The sequence below is a fragment of the Crocuta crocuta genome, unplaced genomic scaffold (genome assembly GCF_008692635.1).
Source record: "Crocuta crocuta isolate KB4526 unplaced genomic scaffold, BGI_CrCroc_1.0 scaffold177, whole genome shotgun sequence".
In the NCBI taxonomy this organism is placed as follows: Eukaryota; Metazoa; Chordata; class Mammalia; order Carnivora; family Hyaenidae; genus Crocuta; species Crocuta crocuta.
This window is the reverse complement of record NW_027531880.1, coordinates 2480978-2495801: the sequence shown is the minus strand read 5'-3', so window position 1 is coordinate 2495801 and position 14824 is coordinate 2480978. Positions and strand designations below refer to the sequence as shown.

At 41.1% G+C, this 14824-nt stretch overlaps 1 protein-coding gene across 3 annotated transcripts in view; it reads right to left on the bottom strand.

Moving 5' to 3' along the window:
* The window catches only part of INTS10 (integrator complex subunit 10), a 31695-nt gene extending 18648 nt beyond the window's left edge, over nucleotides 1–13047 (bottom strand). For 2 of the 3 annotated variants that reach the window (XM_077773062.1, XM_077773063.1), the window contains exons 1-10: nucleotides 12848–13047; nucleotides 12379–12446; nucleotides 10775–10878; nucleotides 9950–10089; nucleotides 7730–7811; nucleotides 7127–7267; nucleotides 6521–6692; nucleotides 5909–6078; nucleotides 4980–5113; nucleotides 597–750 (exon numbers count right to left, since the gene is read on the bottom strand). In XM_077773062.1, coding sequence (XP_077629188.1) covers nucleotides 597–750; nucleotides 4980–5113; nucleotides 5909–6078; nucleotides 6521–6692; nucleotides 7127–7267; nucleotides 7730–7811; nucleotides 9950–10089; nucleotides 10775–10878; nucleotides 12379–12446; nucleotides 12848–12976 — 1294 coding nt within the window. In that variant the 5' untranslated portion in view covers nucleotides 12977–13047. The remainder of the gene's footprint in view (nucleotides 1–596; nucleotides 751–4979; nucleotides 5114–5908; nucleotides 6079–6520; nucleotides 6693–7126; nucleotides 7268–7729; nucleotides 7812–9949; nucleotides 10090–10774; nucleotides 10879–12378; nucleotides 12447–12847) is intronic. The other variant, XM_077773064.1, reaches the window with a different exon arrangement.
* Nucleotides 13048–14824: the final 1777 nt, after the last annotated feature.

The window sequence follows — 14824 nt, the reverse complement described above, 5'->3', positions numbered from 1 at the left end:
ATGCAGATAAAAATAGCATTACCTTTTGTATGCTTGGCTACACATCATAAGGAAGACACAAGACAGGAGACAAAAGAAACTAAAAGCACAAAACAAACAGACCAGCAAGAAAAAGAGGCCCACAATACAAATGTTAAAAGACCAAAAACTCTCCCTGACACTGCACCCCAACCCTAATTATAATAAACCCTCAGAGTAGGGGCTTGTACCGCGTGGCTCAGTCAGTTAAGCCTCTGGCTCTTGATTTGGGCTCAGGTCATGATCTCATTGATTTGAGTTCAAGCTCTTCACAGAGCTCTACACTGGCTGGGCGGAGCCTGCTTGGGATTCTCTCTCTCCATCGCTGTGTTCCTCCCCCGCTTGCTTGAGCACTCAAATAAAACTTTCAAAAAAACCACTCGTAGTAGAGGCTTAGAGGTAAATGGTTATTTGGTTAATAACTGATTAGATGTCCTGCTCTAAAAAGAATCCTATAAAACATGTAAACTACTGTAATCAATTTAGTTAGCCATGTCTTATTTTAAGCAGAATACTGTTTCTAACACAGTGACCTTACATAAAAATTAAACAGCACCAATACAACACCATGTCCTTACCCTTGTCGAGGAATTCTAGGGAGTAGAGCAACTCCCAGCTCTCCCTGGCCAGCTTAAAGCTTTCTAGCACTTCAATGGAGTTAGCAAGCTCTGCTTTATTGACTACGATGTGACGATTCCTTCCTTTTGCTGAACAGTCTTCATCATCTGAACTCTGTTTAGAGAAGGTGAAGAAAGGATTAACTGAGTCACATACACGTGACCCTTCAACAACACAGGTTTGAGCAACACAGATCTGTTTATACAGGAAATTTTTACAGTACAGAAGTGTAAATGTATTTTCTCCTCCTTATGAGTTCCTTAGTAGCATTTCCTTTCCTCCAGCTTACTTTACTGTAAGAATACGGTCTATACTACATAAAACATACCAAATATAGAATAATCAACTATTTATGCTGTCAGTGAGGCTTCTGGTCAACAGTAGGCTGTTAGTAGTTAAGTTCTAGGTGAACAGGAGTTATACACAGATCTGACTGTGCAGGGCGCAGGGGGTTGGCACCCCATACTCCCTTGTTCAAGGGTCAGCTGTACCAGTATGTTATTATGTTTACTGCCACCAATTCGGATTACTATATGCATCTTATACCAAAGGATACTATCTTGAGTATAATGTTTTGAATTTAACAATTTAGCTTTAAAAATTAATATAAATTTTCCATCTTTTCACTCTTATACATTCAATTTTACGTTAAAAATTAAGTTTATGTTTTTCTGATGATAAATTCTAAGCTTATGTTGGCTTTCAAGTAAAGCTGTGGCGTTAAAACCTCCAATAGTTAAAAAACATTATCAATGTTATAAAAGCCCCAAATTAGATTTTTACATTCAGAGATACAGCTTAAGTGGCATCTGTTTTATAATTTACTTTTTTCCCCCAATATGTGACATCACTTAATCTACTTCCAAATAAGTTTGTCATGTTGTGGAATACAATTAAAGCCCAAATGCCCTAAGAATTGAAAGAAATGAGTTACTTTTGTTCCTTAGATATACCTTCTCCCATGGCCACTCATCTCTTTGGCTCTGCTCCCCCAATGCAAGGTGACATCCAGGAATTACTTATGCTTAATAATAATACTTATCTATTAATGCCTTCTGTACTTTACAACAGAGTCCTACTTTTCTTGCTCTTCATCTCAAGAAATATTTAGCCAAAGAAAAGAGAGGTCTCCGAGAACTGCAAGTGTTATAAGCGCCAGTGAGCATGGTCAGACATTTTGCCAAAAAATAATAAAGGTAAAACAGCTCCATTTAATTATATTTTGCTGAGAATTTCCTGACTCTTTTATTCCACCTAGGTTATTTTGTCAACTTAATGACCCAAATTGAATTCTCCCTGCGGATTTTTACATCACGATAATCATTTAAAAATATGTACAAATATTTTAGCTAAAAACTCCATTCCTCAAGCTAATCTGAGAAAAAACGAGTCCTTCCCTCCCACCTTTCTCCCCCTCTCTCAGAGTGTAGTATCCTCCTGCTACTCCTGACACTTGGGGACCTTCCCCACACACTCAATTTAGCTGCCACATTCGTATCCTCCCTTAGCAATGACACATGCCCACATCTCTTTCACAATCAAAACCTGTGAGGCATCCTATTTCTTTAGGGTCCAGCTCCTTGCCACACGTTGCCAATCTAACAAGATATGAACGGGGTATCCACTGGTGTTGCGACTTAAAGAAAACATTCCTTTCTTTACTCAAACTCAAAATGAGATCAGGAGCTTTTAAAAGGGACCTCAGATGTGATGGGAATAGTATGAAGTTCTAAACAGTTTCTAAAATTTAGAGAAATTACTTTAGAAATGCAGAAGTACCCTCTGAAGTTTCGAGGGGATGCTGTAAGCAAGAATCCTGACTGCAGGGAACACACACAAATGTGTGCGGGTGGAGAACTTATTGCCCACGGGAGAGGACAGCCCCCAGCTCCAGCCATCTGGCATGTCACGTGAGCCAGGGAGTGTGGCAAACCCATCTCAGGTGCGCAGCCTCTGTCCCGCTCCAAAAATGTGCCAGCATCAGGGGCCAGTGTATCAGATACTATTGTGAGAAATCTCCGAAGTTTTTGATGGTTATTAAAAGAAACAAAACACTATGAGTATGACAAGATGAGTTGCTAAGCTGAGCTTTGGGCCATCAGGTATGTTCTCTGCTGTGATGGCACATACAGACCCCGGCTGGGGGGCGGGGAGTGGCAGACTGTGGGATAGAATAAAAACCAGGAGGAAATCAGTTAGGAGAGTAAAAATAAAAATAGATGGAAACTCAGACTGGTTAGAGAGCCAGAGTATGAGAGCAGGGCCTGCCAGGTGACACACGATAGGTGAAAAACAGGAGGAACCAGAGGGCCAGAGGGTTTAAATAGCTATTCCATGGCCTGTACACCAAGTTTAAGAGGGAAGAGTGGGAATTCACTCATTCACCAGCTGTGGCTTAGGCACTGTCCAGATGTCCACAACACAAGATGGACAATACCCGTGGCCCCACAGAGTTTGTACAGAGCTAACGAGGGGACACAGACAGCAAACCAGCAAAGAATAAACAAGGAAAATAGCAATAAGGGCTATGCAGAATTAAAAGAGAGCAATAGAGAAAACCAGACAAGCATTTTGAGGAGGCTGCAGAGGGACATATATCTAGGCCGAGAGCTAAGAGACTAGTGCACAGCCAGCAGCAGAGGCCCAGGGGCAGGAAGGGGCTCAGAGCACTGAGGAGCACTGGAGGCCAGCCTGTCTGCAGCGTGCAAAGGCCTGCTCAGTAACTGCTTTGAAGCCAAGTGAAGAGTTTGGATTTTATTCTGAGCATGATGGGAAACCATAGAGGTGGTAAAGCAAGGGAGCGACGTCTGCTTCATGTCTTTAAAACATCACTAAGGCTGCTGAGAAGAGAAGAAATGGTAAGGAGCACGAAGGCAAGCAGGGAGACCAGAGCACGACCCTGATGATGCATGAGAGCCTGGAATGCCTTGGACAGGGAAGAAGTGTTGGAGATGGAAACAGACTGATAGAGCCAGGTTATTTATACTGACTTATATGGGACATGTCATTGCTTTTAGCGAAAACTAGTATTATTACAACCTATTATCTACATGGCAGGAAGGGTATCTGTGGTCTTAACATGAAGTACCTGGATAAAACCAACGCAGGGCTTGAATTCATGAACTGTGAGATCATGACCTGAAGTGAAGCTGGACGCTCAACCAACTGGGCCATCCAGGTGCCCCCAGATTAAACTGATCTTAAGGCACATATCTCCTCACATCCAGGTCTAATAAATGTTACTTAGGGGCTGAAGAAGTGGTAACAGAACTGAAAGCAAGAGAGGAGAGGGGACAGGAAGTAGGTGAAACTCTGGGCTCCCCTGAGGTATTTCACCTGGAGTAAGGATTAGCAAACTATGACTTGCAGGCCAAATCCTCCTTTAGTAAATAAAGTTTTATTGGAACATGGCCGCTTCATTTGTTTACTATTGTCTATTGCTGGGTTTTTTTGTCTTGTAACAGCAGACTTGAATAGCTGCAACAGAGACCGTGGAGGCTGTAAAGCCTAAACTATTACCTGATCCTTTACAGAGAAAGTCTGCTGACTCCTGACCTAGAGAGCACTCCTGATCTCCACTGGGCCTCCACTAAAGTTTTTCTTGAAAGGCCTACTCTGCTTTAAAATTAAGTTTAAGAATCACTGTCCCACCCACGCCTGCTGCCTGGCCTAATCAGAAGACCAGTGGTTCTTCACATTCTCTGGGCTCTCGCATCTTCATGCAAACTGTCTACTCTTCACAAATCCAACCCCCCAACTGCAAATGACAAAACCTACACATCCTTCAAGACTGATTTCAAATGCTGACCTCCTTCATGAAACCTTTCTGACATGTCCCCTTGGGCTGTAATTACTTCCTAGCTGGGGAACACTTCAAGCACTTTCCATTCTAAGGTCAGGACTCAGCATAGCACCCTGTCTAGATGTTTAATGCACTTCATTTGGGTTTGCTTTTTACACTTATTGATGCCATGTTGTCAAAATAGAACTTAAACCAGGGTTTTTCAACATTTGCCTTTTGGGCTGGACAGCTCCTTATCATGGGCCTGTCCTGGTTACTGTGGCATGGTTAGCAGCATCTCTGGACTCTACATGGTAAATATTAATAGCAACTCTTCCCACCAAACCGTAGAAATAAAAAAATGTCCTCAGATACTGCCATATGTCCCGGGGGGGGAGGGGGAGGGAAAATCACCTTAGTTGAGAACCACTGATTTATACAGTAATTATAATGAAAACACCTAAGTTTTATCAATTCAGTTCCAAAGCTGTATTTTACAAAGACTCATTTCCAGCAAACCATAAACATATAATCTGTTAATAATCATATCTGAAAGGATTACCATGGTTTTTTCTCTTCCCTCAGCTAGTTTCCTCTTTTTATGTATATGTTTGTTACGATCAATTTCTACATCACCATACACATTTGATACATCTTCAAGAAGAACCAGCGGAACTTGGCTTGGGGCATTAGGACCTATGGATGGGGGGAAAACACCAACATTAAAAATGCGGCAAGGAAAAGAAAACTTAGTATCAGGTGGAAGTCTACTCAGCTGTTGTCTGAAAATACAGGTCACTAAAAAGTATGTTCAGTGTGATCCCAGTTAGGTAGACAAACAAGTGTACAAGAATAAGAAAAAGACTGTACAGGTACGCACCAAACTGTTAATAAAGGTTCTTTCTCAATGACAGATTACAAATCAAAGTTCTTTCTTTGTATTTGTTCTTACTTATCTACAAATTTTTTATGGCGAAGAGGAATCATACAATTAGCTAAAAACGCTAAAAACATATTATATGTATATACATTATACATATACGTTATAGCCAAAAATCAAAATATCTAAATATATGAAAGGCTATAAAGCAATACACAAAAAATGAGGGCTATTATATTGGATGGGTAGGTGATTTCATGATCTTATTTTTCTATTTTTCACATTTTTTTAGAATTTATATGGAAACATACTACTTAAAAAATTTTTGTCTCCTACAAAGTCTTTGTGAAATCTATTTCAATACTTTGCTATACCTGCTCCTTTTAAAAACAGTGGCACTGAATATCTGTATTTAGTTTCACAGTACCACTACATCCTTTAGTACAGAAATTGTAAATGAAAATGAACTTACATAAAGACTAACAACAACTAAAAGAAAGCCCTCCAGTTATTTGGATCCAAGAACAAGGTTAAGGTAAATGTTTTCATCTTCTTTCATCATCCTAGCCAAAGCCGGGATTTTGGGAGACTCTTAAAATTCTTAAACCAACCTTGGAACAGAGATGGTTGTATGCTGTTGACATACTGGAATGCATTCTTAAAGAAGACCAACATAGTGGAATAAACCACTTGGTTTTTATATTTTGCATGAGCTTCATTATCAAAGTTGTTCATATATCTGCAGAGATCCTTCATTCTATGCAAAATATCACCATAGCTTCTGAAAGATGAAGGATGACCAAAATTACTCTCGGCTTGACAGCAAAAGTTCTAGAGAAAAGCCCCAACAGAAGTGCTACATTTGCCAAATGCAGCTGTAGGCATGTGAAATTCCCCTTCTGAATTACAGCAGTGATCAGACTGCCATTTTAGGACACGGACACAACAAACAGTAGCTACGTAAAATAGCTACTCTTTCCTCTGAATACCAGGGAATGCTTCAAACTCAACATCTTCTTAAGAATTCATACTTTCATCGCAAATTTTTTAATAAAATGAAAAACCATCCTCTTCTGCATAAATACCAAGGCTACAGAATTTGAAAAACAAAAGTATACTTATGCATTATGTGCTTTTTAAGAATGTGATTTTATTTTTAAAGATCTTGAGAATACGGTATCAGAAGACTTGCTAAGCAATTCTAGAAATGAACAATGTTTTACCGTCTTCCTTTATCCATCTGCCATTCACATCTCATTCCAACAACATTTAAAATCTTAAACAACCTCTCCCAAGGGTCCACAATCTGGGACGATTTTTCAGTCAGCCCTTCTATTATGTACTTCTGAGAGCTCCGTTTGCTAGGTGACATTAAATCAGATGATTCTTGGGTGCCTGAGAAATGAGAAAAGAGTAGCCTACAATTAATCTTACTATTTACTCTGTATGTGGTACTTGACAGAGAAAGAAAAAGTTAGAACCCCCATTCAAAAGACAAAAGCGCAGAATCCCAACACATTATGTGCTTTGTTTAAAGACCACAACTGGCCACTGGTACAGCAGAAAATGACTTTTGAGCTGTGGTACATGTGTGAAGCTCAGTGCACTCACATCATGGTCCAGCAAGTTGACTGTTTTCAGTCAAAGGGTAAAACTGGTTCCAGAAAAGTCTCGTTTCTTACCTGTAATATTTTTTTTTCTAGGACCCATCTTTTAGAAACACTGTCAAACTGGTGTGTATCCAAAGAATAATCAGATTGCTGAGGGATTTTTGAGTCTGCAACTTACTAAAGTCTCAGTAAATAAAACTGCAGGATATTTTCACTTACCTTGGTGCTGACTCTCTATCTGAGTGGACCTAGTGACGTAATTGATATAAAATTCAGCTGCTTTGTTCAAATATTTATATAATAAATTGGCAGGCAATCGAACATCATGGTTGTTAATTATCAGAGGAAGGACATCACAAACTGTTGAAGGGGAAAAATAAGAAAAAACAATTAAGCTGTCTACACTACAATTCTGAGAAAAACAAAATTTATTTTTGAGCTTACATAATGTAATTATCCAAAATATATAGGGGAACAAACCCCTTATGGCACATTTGTGTAAAATTTACATTGTACAGGGGCATGAGTGGCCGGCACGAGCAAGGAAGCACACAGGCGGACTTTACATTATGGGTAATGGTCTAGTTCTTGCACTGGGGGGACAACTGAGATATTTATTATTATGCTTCATATTTGGTTCTACAAATATTATATAGTAAAAATTTAGAAATCAAATGCTTTTTGGACCAAAAAAACCCTAGAATTTAAATTTCATAATATGAAAAGTTCCTTTGCTTTCCACAAATGACCTTATCCCTGAAATGATACTCTAGCATATTCTACTCACTGCAAAGAATTAGTACAAAATACAATTTTTCTTACCAAATAATTTTCTAAAGCAGTTAACAGGAGATTCTTGTTCTTCAATAGTTTCAGCCTCTAATAGTGCTTCCCCAAGGCCAACCTGTTTTAAAATACAACTAGTTACTTAAATGTGTTACAGTTTAAGATGTCAGAATTACATAAAGAAATGGCTTTTTAAATTTACCAACAGTTTGTATATGCAAACTTCCCCAGGAAACAAATATTCTCATTTTAAAGACTAGAAAACAAAAGGATACATCAGCAACACAGCCCAGAAGGAAACCCAAAATTCACCTGACCAACAACTACTTTGTCTTGGTTATGCTCCTCTGAACTAGCAAAATTAAAATGCAAACAAGACTTCTGATAAACTTAAAGGAAACACTGAAGGGGCTCCTGAGTGGCTCAGTTGGTTAGACGTCCAACTTCAGCTCAGGTCGTGATCTTGCAGTCAGTCTGTGGGTTCGAGCTCCACGCCAGGCTCTGTGTTGACAGCTGAGCCTGGAGCCTATTTCAGATTCTGTGTCTCCCTCTCTCTCTCTGGCCCTCCCCAGCTTGTGTTCTGTCTGTCTCAAAAATATATAAATGTTTAAAAAAAAATTTTTTTTAAATAAACGCTGGAACTATTAGAATAACAGAAATTTTCTATAAAACATAGAAACTGTCCTCTATATCAAGATGTATTATGTCAACAAACCTTATCACTTTCAAGAGTTGTCAGGAGTAGCCAGTCATGCAGCCTAGGCTAGACGCAGCAGCTCAACTTTTTTTAATTTTTAAATTTTTGACAGAGAGAAAGAAACAGCATGAGCAGGGAAGGACCAGAGAGAGGGAGAGAAAATCCCAAGCAGACTCCACCTTGTCAACAGAGTCCAGTGTGGGGTTGGAACCCACAAGAACCACAAGATCATGACCCCAGCCGAAATCAAGAGTCGGACGCCTAAAATGGGTGAGCCACCCAGGTGACCCACAACTGTTTGACTTTTAAGGCCACCTTTCCATTACTCTCTACTATGTATTCCCTAGCACAGTAGAAAGTTGGCTTATCAAAACCCACCAAGGCATCTGCATTATCTCCTGGGGATCACTTGAGGATGCCTGAGGTAGAGGCAGTATGATGTAAAAGATAGTCCTAACACAAACAGTTAAAAGTTGAGTAATGATCAAGGAATGCATTGGGTTGAATAGCATCCTCCCAAAATTCATGTTCACCTCCACTGAGAATGTGACCTTACATATATTTTATCCTATAAAAAAAATAACGTCTTTGTAGACGCAATTAGTTAAGATGAGGGAGTACTGGGTTAGGGCAGGCCCTAAATCTAATGACTATAATCCTTACAAGGCCATATAAAGACACAGGAACAGACACACAGGAAAGATGGTCATGTGACAACAGAGGCAGACACTGGAATGATGTAGCTGCAAGCCAAGAAATGACAAAGATTGCTGGTGACCCATGGAAGCTAGGAAGAGAAGGAAAGATTCTTCCCTAGAACCTCCCTGCCCACACCTTGCTTTTGAACTTTCAGCCTCCAGAACTGTGAAAGAATAAATTTCTGTTGTCTTAAGCCACTCAGTTTTCTGGTACTTTGTTTTAGTAGTCCTAGACAACTAGTACAGGGAGGTACAGAAATGGTTAACTAGGACCAAAGCTTGAAAACTAGCATGAGAAAGAGTAAACAACAGAGTCTGAATTAACAGAGTTAGTGAGTGATTTGAATCCTGACTCTTCCACTTACTGGCTATGGAAGTTACTAACATTATTTAAGATTCGTTTTCCTTATCTGTAAAGTGGGAAATATCTACCTCAATGGGTCTGGGAAGCACAGGAGATACTGAACTTACCAATGCCTGCCAACAGCACTAATAACTATTACAGATACACGGAATCAGGGAAAAGCACATGAAAGACTACAGACTATGGCTCTCATTTAAATTCAAACATGTTGTTGCCCACATGGAGTAGGATTTTTTAAAAAATTTTACTGTACTTTACAAATTGCAAAAAAACAGCTGGCTGGCTGTTTCCTTACAGGACAACTTTTACTGGAAATTCATAAAGTTTGATAACAGTGACATCCTTTTAGCTTTACTGACAGATTCCTTAAATTCAATCTTATCTAGTGCTCTTCAGAATTTCTGCTCTAGAATACACACTATTGCTTTTAACCCAACTGATGAATGTGTTCATCAATTTTATTTTCTCTTAAGAAAAAGGAAAGGAACAAACCATACCCCATGCTGTACCACTGTTTCAGGGAAGCGTCTCAAAAGTAGAAGCAACATTTCTGATCGTTCCAATGTGTTGAAGCACTGTTCCGTTACCTTCAGTAACATTTCGCACTGGACTCGACCAGGGAGGGTTTCAAATAAACCTGTACACAACACATTTTACTTTTAAAAATTTCTTTCAGAAAGAAAATCCTGAAGTAAAGTGGAAGGAAGGCATTTTCATGCTACATTTAGAATAACTGAGTTTCACCTACAACCTAGAAGGCTTTTGGGTCAAATGGTATTGGACACAGATGTTCGCTGAATGACCCTAAAACCTCTGGAGGCCTTATTGGATCCATGAGCCCAGAATGGCTTATGTGAAGGGTCACAATAGTGCTTGCTGTTGGCTGAGATAAAGAGGATGCACTTGTTTATGCTGAAATTATCTAAACTAACTACTTTTTTTTTTATCCAGAATTTGAAATCTTTGATTGGCTATAGCAACCAACACAGGGTGAGGGTTAATGAGAGAGGTCATAAATCACTAAAATTTTATCTCCCATTTTGTGGAGATATGCTTAACCTATAGATGCTTTCTGATCACTGTTAAACCTGTTAAAAAATATATTCAATTCCCCAGCCTAACTGATAAACCTACACCCGTTAAGGAAGCTTAAAGGTTTCTAAGCAAATGCTCAAGGGACCAAGTGACACCGTTTGTACAGAGTTCAGTTGTCAAGAGCAAAACATACATTTGGGTACCAATAAGATGTGAGTTACCATATAAAATTTAGTAGTCCAGAAATGGTAATTTATACACCCATTAAGTTATCACTCCATTCTTACTTCTTAAAAATTGGGTTTGTTTATCCTGTGAATCGTTCCTTAATGCTGATGTAATAATGCTGATTTCTCTCCACACCACCGGCTGATCTGGGAAATTCACAAACCTATTTTTAAAATGAATGCATTATTAAAATGTCAGATTCTATATAGCATTCAAAAAAGAAAATAAGAACATTAGCGTATGGAGAAAAACACATTTTTCTTTCTTTTTTTTTTTTTAAATGTTTATTTATTTACTTCTGAGAGAGAGCATGAGTAGGGGAGGGTCAGAGAGAGAGAGACACAGAATCTGAAGCAGGCTCCAGGATCTGAGCTAGCTGTCAGCCCAGAGCCCAATGCGGGGCTCGAACCCATGAACGGTAAGATCATGACCTGAGCCGAAGTTGAATGCTTAACCGACCGAGCCACCCAGGCACCCCACATTTTTCTTTATTCCAAGTGAATATGTAGATGTAACAAACCAAACCAAAATAAAGATATACAAACAAAAACTAATTAAGGAAAATGAAGTTAATCACAAAAGTCTCTAGAGTTTTTATAAGTGAAAAGACAAGTGACCATAATATATAAAGCATTCCTAAACATCAACAAGAAAAAGGAACTAAAAAAAAAAAAAAAAATCTACCCAAAAGTGGGCAAAGACAAATCCCAGAAAGAATGCAAACAATCAGAGATGACTTGAAAAGCTACTCAGTCTTATGAGTAATACAATGAACACAAATTTTTTAAAAAAGCAGAAAGACTGATAATATCCAACGTTGGCAACTGTGTGAGAAAATAGGCGCTCTTACACACTGTTAGTAAAAACGTATATTGGAACAGTATTTTTTGAAGAGTGATTTGATAGTGTATCAACATATAAAATACTATACCCTTGACTGAAAATCCATGTTTAAGAATCTACTCTACAGAAAAACACCACAATACGGGTACAAAATTGCTTACTGACACTGAAAATAATCTCAAATAACTGGAAACTATCTAAATGCCCACCAATGTTATGAAACCTTATGCAAATATGAAAAAGAAGAGCTCTACATCCTGAGAAGGTGTCCCTCCATTACAGTGGGAGAAGAAAGCAAGCTGCAGCATGATATAAGTAGTATGACCTCACTTTTGTAACCCTTCCCCGCAAATACTTTTATGTCTTCTGTCCTGTGTATGTATGTGTACACAGACACCCAAAACTCAACTCTGGTTGAGTTGTAGGGACTTTCACTTGTCATTCTCTATGCTTCAGTATTGTTAGAACTTCTGCAAAGAGCATGTATTATTTCCAAAACAAAATAAATTATGGAAGTGGGGAGGAGCACTGGGTGTTAGATGGAAACCAACTTGACAATAAACTATTTGTAAAAATAAATAAATAATAAATAAATAAATAAACAATGGAAAGGTTTCACCAAGAATAAAACAGAAGACTTCTCTGCAGAAAGCATGTCCACAGTTAACCGAAGGCCTACACTCACGACTAAGTAAGCTTCAGATACCAGAGACCTAGATGAACTTGAAGATCTTCCCCCAACTCCCACTTCCACACACAAACAAAACCTCCGTGAGAGATTCAGGGCAGTGCAAGCCTGGAGTCCGGCATCCCCACTCACATGTCGTACAGCAGTCTCCCGGCCGTGGCGGTCCTCTCCGCGTTCCGCTCAATGGTGTACATCTCATACTGCAACACAGATCAGACCCGAAGGTCACAACCTCCTCTGGTCCTGGCTCACCGCGCGTGGCGCTTGCTGGCCTTCAATGGGGACCCCCCAACCCGGGAGGGCCTGATCGTAAAGCATCACCTGGCGACGCAGGGCCACGGGGCTTAGGAGTGCGACCCTCGCTCGGGCTCGCTCACAACCCTTCGGCTCCCAACATTGGGGAATATTGTCTCAAAAGTAGCAGCCACTAAACAAATGGCTGCCATAATAATGAACGAGGGAGCGAACGGCCTTTCCCAGGGCCGAGGCGGTGTAGTTTGGGCCACCGAGCAGCACCCCACCCCCACGCCTCCAGNAGCTCCGGTGCGGCGAAGCGCTCACACCTCCACGGACGCGGCCGCGTGCACGGGCCTGACCTCACCTGGATGTTAAAGTCGGCGGGGTAGAGGCTGCGGGCTGTGATCAGCCAAGCCTTGGCTGCCCACAGGTCCTGCTGCACCAGCTCCCGGGCTCGCTGCACCAGGAACTCGCAGTCCCCCTGGGCCGACATGACCCAGGAGGCGTCAGGCCGCCGGCCGCTCACGCCGTACCTTCCGGCTCCGGAACCGCCGCCGCCGCCGCCGCCGCGGGGGAGCCTTCTGCGCATGTCGGGGTTGGCGCATCCGGAAGGATTTTCCGGGTTTTGCGAGCACCGCCCTTCGGTCCGCCCTCATTGACCGTCCAACCCCTTCTTTCTTCGAGGACCTAAGCGTTTTGGTACCGACTTTTCCAGGTCACCTCCAAAATGTGGAGAAGTGGATTTCCACGCTTGCGGGCTCCAGCGTGACTCTTGTTACGCTAGGGAGCATGCGCTAGAGCCTGTAGTTGCTGGGATACGGCGCCGGCTTTTTCCGTTCTTCTCCCGGAGTCCCGCGGCTGGGCGGTACCTGGGTGTCCTCGAGGTCTGGTACCCGGCGCTGGCGGGGAAGAAGTTTGAGAGAACAGGCAGAGGGCGGCCTAGGAGGCGGCGGGAAAGAGCGCGCGGGGAGCTCCCTAGGCCAGGGCGGAGTTGAGGAACCTTTTTATGAGAAAAAGTCCGAGGCCAGACTAGTGTCCAAGGTCAGAGGGGCATGGTAATGCCTGGAGTTCGCTCTGGTGCATTTTATCTTTTCAAAAAAGTGTGTCCACATTATATTGTTATGGCTTTATTTGCTGGTTTCTGCAACAAGCATTGAGCTGTTGGCAATAATTAGTACTTGGAAAGTGCTTTGATGCATGCGGTGGGAGCTACAAACATTATTCTTGTCCCAACTGAAGTTTTACAATGATGTGGGCATGTGACCTACAGAAAAATAGGCCGTTTTAATTATCTCTTTCCACCAAATCACTGTCATTTTCACCAAAAGTCCAGATTTGTTTTCCATTTGAGAGAAGGAAAGCAAAAGAATCACCCTGCTCTAGTGAAGCGAGGTCGCATGTCAGAGCTGGAGAAGCAACATTTACCTAATGGGAAGAATGTACCAAAATGTGGATTCAGGGGCGCCTGGGTGGCTTAGTCGGTTAAGCGTCCGACTTTCGCTTAGGTCATGATCTCACGGTTCGTGGGTTCGAGCCCCGCATCGGGCTCTGTGCTGACTGCCAGCTCAGAGCCTGGAGCCTGTTTCAGTCTGTGACTCCCTCTCTCTCTGACCCTCCCCTGCTCACGCTGTCTCTCTCTCTCTCTCTCTCTCTCTCTCTCCTAGAAATAAAAAAAAAAATGGATTCATTAGTTTTCAATCCAAGTTCTATATACAAAAAGTTTTAGCAAGTTCTATTTACAACTGCTGTCTTCAATCTATTCGATTTAAAGCCAAGAGATTAAGGATTCAAAACTGATTTGTTTTAAAAATAGAAGTTACATGAAAAAATTCTATTTTTAATAAATATGGGTATATATTACTAGTCATGGTTATATGTAAGGTCTAATATATGGTTACTAATTGTGATAATTTATAAATAAGCGATCTTAAAGTTAATGGTGAGTTAATATGCTAACTTTATTTTTTTAATTTTTAATGTTTTTTTATTTCTTTTTTTAATTTTTTTAATTTTTTTTAAATTTATTTCTAGGAGAGAGAGAGAGAGAGACAGCGTGAGCAGGGGAGGGTCAGAGAGAGAGGGAGTCACAGACTCTGAAACAGGCTCCAGGCTCTGAGCTGGCAGTCAGCACAGAGCTCGATGCGGGGGTCGAACCCACAAACCGCGAGATCATGACCTAAGCGAAAGTCGGACGCTTAACCGACTAAGCCACCCAGGCGCCCCAATGTTTTTTTATTTCTGAGAGAGACAGCATAAGCAGGGGAAGGTCAGAGAGAGAGGGAGATACAGAATCTGAAGCAGGCTTCTGGCTCTGAGCTAGCTGTCAGCACAGAGCCCCACG